The 6459-nt window shown below is 41.8% G+C and overlaps 1 protein-coding gene across 1 annotated transcript in view; it reads right to left on the reverse strand.

Moving 5' to 3' along the window:
* Positions 1-6459, reverse strand: part of LOC112160274 (DENN domain-containing protein 11) — a 12566-nt gene that overhangs the window by 5331 nt on the left and 776 nt on the right. Inside the window, exons 2-3 of the mRNA XM_024294698.2 lie at positions 3555-3660; positions 3298-3456 (exon numbers count right to left, since the gene is read on the reverse strand). Of these exons, the coding sequence (XP_024150466.1) occupies positions 3298-3456; positions 3555-3660 (265 nt within the window). The remainder of the gene's footprint in view (positions 1-3297; positions 3457-3554; positions 3661-6459) is intronic.

The following is a 6459-nucleotide window of genomic DNA, read 5'->3' on the forward strand; positions in this document are numbered from 1 at the left end:
GCAACCACTCTCACCAATCAGACGTGAGCTTGATGGAAGGCCCACTTGACTAAAGGTCAGGAGTTTGAACCATCTTTTACAGGTTAGTCATTATATAACCTCCACAGACAGCGTTGAGAATGTCCCAAAATGACATTAAGTGTGAAGCTCCGTTTACACCGACCTCAAACGGTCCGGCCCGCTGCTGTCTACGGCCCTCTGACTGTCCTCTGCTTCCAGCTGGAGGAGGAACGCTGTTTGCAAAGCACGGATTCTTTCAGAGCAGCAGCTCAAACCCACAATCCCATCTCACACCTCTCACACAACACCCCGGGAGGCGGGGTCACCGCCGAGCTGCACCTGGATGATGTCACGCAGAAATGAACCGCAGCTGTGGGATGCAGCAACACAGGACTCCAGTTTGATTCTGGTTAACCGTTTCCTGCGTTTGGTTAATTATGTCTCTTCTAAAAGAATAAAACACACCAATATGAAAATGTTATAAAACTGACATACAAACATCTTTTATCCTGAAGGGTTTTAGCTGGAAGCTGCTGCCCTGCAGCTGCAGAATACAGCAGAAAAGACAATTCTTTAAAATGTTGAAATAAACGAGTGAGATGTGATGAACAACAGTAAGGAGATCTGTTTATTTGTCTTCTTTGTTTTCTTCTCCAGTTTTCTGGACGTATAAACTTTACTTCAGCGAGCAAAACTAAAAAAAGAAGGAGCCGAAAATACACAAACAAAACCAAAATTATTATGGGATGGCCACACAACCTTAGCGTCCATGGCTCACACATTTTTAATCAGAATGTCATAAAAACTCCTATACATGATTCCAAGCTGAACAAAACAAAGTAACACATGATATGACTCTAGTGGGAATGTGGGCGTGGGAAACAAGAAAAAACATGGCTAAAATTCTGCTGACTCAGCTGAAAAATTAATTGCTTTTTCCTCTAAGCGATAATTTGTCCCTCTAAACATGCTTGAAAACTTACCAATATTCCAACACACCTAGTACCTGTTGAGTTGGAATTTGGGGTTGAGTGAATAACCCCACCCCCCAAATGATGACATCATAGCGGGCAGAACCGTAAAAGAGATAAATGGGGCAGAAATATCCAATGGGGCTTCAAAAAAAAAAATGAATGCACAACTGAAACTAAAACCCATGGGGATATCCAAAGGAAGTTTGGGAATAATTATGGGATGTTCACACAACCTTGGCGGCCATTTTGCAGGAAAATGTTAGAATTGGTGATTTCCACGTTTTCCCACAGTATGGAAAAAGGAAACCTTTGTTAAAGGAATTTTCAAGAAATTTGACAGCAACGCTGCTAGCTTGAGTCAACAACCAGCCCTGGAGTTTTGTCGACCTTTGACCACGGGAAGAGGTCGCCATCTTGAAATGAAAATAAAAAACACCTTTAGTACCAGCTACAAATGAAAACTCACCCTAGGAATTTACATCGATCATTTCTTAACTTCTCAGGCGTCATTGGAGGCTACTGTGGAAAAAGTGTTGCGATTAGAAGTTGTAGATTTTGAACGCCGTGTGCTTGACAAAAGTGCGTTCTCCTGGTACTCGTACATTTGACAGTGGAATATAATGAAAATGTAATGTATGGATGCCTGGCTAGAGCTGAAAAAAATAATATAAACACGATAGATATAGATATGAACATATAGGAATGTGGGCATGGTTAGCAAAGAACTGTGGTTGCTAATGAAATCCAAAAGTTTACTTATGCTGACTCTTCTGAAACTCTTGTCGATCTGTTCGTCACTCGCAACCAAGACATAGACTGGTTGCTATGGAGATAAAACCAACAGAAAAGCTGCTATTTAAGAAAAATATGCTTATTTACACAATTCTTTGTGAACCTTGATTTGTTAAAAAGTTTCTTCCTTAATTTAAGTGTTTTATGTGCAATGACGGTGTGTGACAAGAACCCTTTAATCGTGGAGCTGTCAATAACTGCTAATGCAATAAACAACAGACTCTGAGAAGGAGTTGCACCGATATGCAACACTTTATCGAAAGTGCTGCATATCGGTGCAGAATTGTCTTTTGTGCTTCAGAATAGGGGTGTAACTGATCACAAAACTCACAGTTCAGATCGTGTCACGGTTTTAGGGTCACAGTTCAGATCATTTTCCGGATCAATAAAAAGTAAAAAAACCATACAAACAAAAAAAGATAAAGGCTTAAAATTAGTTTTTGGAAATGCTTCTAAACAAGTATTCAATAATGTTTGCTCATTGAAGCCTATTTATTAAAACATGACATCTTTGAACACAAATGAAATGCTAAAACATGCCGTTTCTCATGACATGTACACCAAATCTACAAAAACTGAGAAAAAAGAATACTTAAAAATAGTTTGGAAAATACCAAATCTATCCGGAGTTCCCCTTAAAATGCTGATGTCCAAAGCAAATCGTAAAGAAAACAATTAAAATTAAAACTATTTTTGGTATCAATTGTTTTATCAAAACTAACTCTGGGAACATTTAAATGTTTAAAATAATAATTCTTATCTGTAAAAGATGGCACCTTTTCCTGGCGATTTATGGTCCATTTCGCTTGCCGTACTCCGTCCCCTGACTGCACGCGTCCATGTTAAGGAGCAGCAGCTTTCTCCTGTGGAGGTCAGCTGCTGACCTTAACTGGGAGATTCTCTGAACCCAGAAATGGAAACCTGTACTGATGCTTTTATTCAGCTCTTCAAATCAAATGAACCTGATATCTGTCGATCCACGTCCTCCATGATGAAGTCGAGAAGTTTTTGACGTAAGCTCCTCCCACATGCAGCGGGAGCTTCAGGTGAACAGACTTTAGGATAACCGTGAAGCAGTTACTTCAGCGCTTGTTAAACCAAAGACGATGTACATGAGTTTGACTCAAATTCCATTTGATGTGAAGGTCTCAAAGAATATTAACAGAAACTGAAATCTGAAGGACAGGAAAGAAATACTGTTTTTGGTAAGTTATCTATCTTAAAGAAACTTAGCGAAGAGTTAGTGTAATGCTATGTGACCACTTCCATGTAAAATCTATTTAAACGCGTGTATTTACGTGTTTCTGCGACCACACTCCTCACATTTGTGAGATCTACACCCCACCAAGATTTCACACGAAGCCCCTTCCAACTGTGTTCATGCACTAGACCAGGTACCGACAGTCCAATGTGAACACCATTTGCTAAAAGTGCTACAAGAATGTGAACACGCTGAACGCGGGTCAAATGTGTAACAGCAATAATCCTCCCTCTCGCATGCATCCCATCAATCGGATCCCATTCTCCTTACCTGACCTGGTGCTCCAGGAAGCTCATGTAGCGGTACAGCAGCGTGTAGGAAGTAGACATGATCCCTACCGACTTCATTCTGGCCCCCCTCTCTGCCGTGCTCTCCACCGCCATGTTGGCAAAGCAGGCGAGGCCAAAGTAGCAGCCCTTCCGGAAGTATCTGTGGAAGAAAAGGAGAGGGGAAACGAATGAGAAGCTCCGGTGATGCCAGATGGCTGGGCCTGATTGTTCTTCCCACTCCGGCGCCGCCTCACTCACATGAAGTCTGTGGTCACTCTGTGGGAGCCGCTGGCGATGGCCTTGAACTCCACTCCTTCCAGGTCCATGTCTTTGGGCAAACACCACTCCAGCATGTTCCCTGACGACACACACAAGTGGGCAAACACTGACTCGGGATCGCGGTGAGTGTCCAGACTCTCATTTGTCTTCCTTGGAATTTCATTGAGGCTGTTTGAGCGGCAGCTGAGCAAATACGGCGTGACAGGTGTAGAGCGGGAGGGAAGGTGATTTAGGCGCCAGCAAGTTCCATTTACCTCCAGGTAAAGAGTGTGAGTCAGGACATTTTCAGCTGATGTTTGTGTGTGTGTGTGGGGGGGGGGGCACTGAGACAACAAAAACACATCATTAGATATTTGATGTCAGTGGCCTCAAGTCTTACTCACTAGTTGCTGAATGAAACTAATGAATTTATCTTTGAATGAGCTCTATCTTTGCACCCCTCTCACCCTCCATGGTGGTCTCTCCTCATATCTCTGGTCCTCTACCAGAGGTCTGGGAGCTTGAGGGTCCTGCAGTATCTTAGCTGTTCCTGTTCTGTTCTGTTCCTGTTTTTGGACTGAGATGTCTGAGGTCTTTCCGGGGATCTGCTGTAGCCACTCCTCCAGTTTGGAGGTTACAGCCCCGAGTGCTCCAATTACCACAGGCACCACTGTCACTTTCACCTTCCACATTCTCTGGGTGTAACCTCTCTGAGGTAGTGGGGTAGTATCATTCCAACAGCATTTCCACCTTGTTCCAGTAACCAACTTTCCATCAGGGTGTTCTGGTTTCCCAACACCTGTCCTGATGCAGACCTTGTTTAGGCGGACCCCGTCTGAGCCGGCGTGTTGTGTTTGACCTTATATGACCTTGTATAGGAACTGAACCGAGTGAGTGTGAGGTTACCCATAGAAAACGGTTCACTTCAGGCTCCAGCGAAACAAAGTCAATCCAGTCACCATTTTTCTTTTTCGCGATGTGGACGTTCCCATGTTGGAGCCAGATGACGTCAGACAGCAGTGATTGGTCTGAGTCAATGTTTCTATGGCAACCAGTCTTGCCAATCAGGAGTGATGTGTTGGACATCCCTACCACTTGAAACCAGGCTGTCAGTCAAAGACCTCAAACAGTGATTCTGATCAATAGAACGACTGAGTAACAGCTGTTTATTTCTCTGTAGAAGTCTGCGAGATTTTGGCTTCGTGGAAATGATTAGTCTTTCTACAGAACATCCTTACACAGAACATCTTTGTTTGGTTTCCCAGCTGCACAGCAGTCCAGAGGCTTGTTCCAGAAGATTGTCTCTTTCTTCTCTGGAGGAACTCCACAGTTACTATTGTCTAAGGCAGGGGTCTGCAACTTTAAAGCTTTAAGAGCCATTTGGGTCGATTTCCCACTGACCACAACCCAATAAGAGCCACAAAGCCTTTAAAAAAAATAAGGCACTACTTTGTATTTATGTTATTCTTATTATTAATTAAAATATAAATAAACTATTGTTTTTGGCATAAATAAAACAAACTCTAACAGAAAAAATATAATTTTCCCCAAATATGAAACAGTTTATAACTTTTAGCAGAAGTTCACAAGACTTTCTTTCAAAATAAAAGACTTCCTGTGTCACATAGAATCATCCCGATGGAGCAAATCAAGCGGTACATAGTGTAATGTAAGCAATAAAAAAAAACTTATATTAAAATATATTTGATATCTTTCCATATTTTTGATCTGCTGCCTTTCTAAAATGTTCTTGATCATTCTAATTGTTTTCATGATTTTTTTTTGTATTGAAAGTTCTCCACGTTATAAACTAACCAATCAGATGCCTCAGTTACAGTCAAAATGTTTGATTGAGAGATTTTTTAGTCAACCTCTTCAAGTGGTAGGGGTGTGGACTTTATAAAGGCTCCCTCATGATTGGAGAGAGTGGTTGCCATAGAAACGTTGACTCATACCGACTTGGACCAGTCACTGCTGGCTGAAGGTTTCTGGCTCCAACATGGCGACGTCTGTATGGCAAAACGATGTCTGCTGAAATAACTTAATGTGGTTGAAGCTGAAAGTAAGTCGTTTTCTATGGGGGACGTCACAGTTGCTCAGTCCAGTTCTCATGTACAGTCAATGCAGTCAATGGTCCATGAAAGGGACCATATTCTCAAAACTTTTTCCTTTTAAGAGATATTAATTAAGGAATTATATATATTAACTATATTAAAATATATAAACAACTGCAAACATTGTAAACTCTGCTATATAACAAAAGAGAAAACACCTCCAAATATCAAAAGGTAAAGAAACTTTCATTGAAACGAGTGGCAGCGTTGTAACACTTTTGTTGAGAAGGTTTTTGTTCCCAATTTTAGAGTTGAAATCCAGTCTTTGTGGGCTCCTCTATTGTAATCTATGGATTCCAAAGGCAGTCAGGGATCCACCTCATGCGTCTGAAGTCCTGCTTGTTAGAAATCAATACTGTCCACGATGGGTTGTGACACAGAAGCAGAAATCTCCCCTGGCATTGGTTAAAAAAGGAACAACCTGTTCAGTCTCATCTCCTTTATGTCCACCTTCCATGCTGCAAACCCATAAAGAGCCTGCTCCACCCTGCAGGGACGCTCCTTTTTAGGATTTTAGCCTCTTTTTTAAATTTTACATCCATAAATCTCGATTTGACCGATCAGATGATGTCTTTATACAAATGCTTGAGGGTTGATTCCCATCCTCTGGTGATGAGGTGAATTTCTGTGGAGGATGTCGTGACTTTGATGGATAAACTTGAGATCAGGTCAGAGGAAGCCACACCTGTGGGAGAAGCTCGTGCAGACCCGGACTGCAGTAAATGATGCTTTGATCTCTTTGAATCAAAGGAAAGCACGCGCGCATTAAGTGTTCTTTATGTTTTTTTTTT

The sequence above is a fragment of the Oryzias melastigma genome, linkage group LG23 (assembly GCF_002922805.2).
Source record: "Oryzias melastigma strain HK-1 linkage group LG23, ASM292280v2, whole genome shotgun sequence".
NCBI classification, from domain to species: Eukaryota; Metazoa; Chordata; class Actinopteri; order Beloniformes; family Adrianichthyidae; genus Oryzias; species Oryzias melastigma.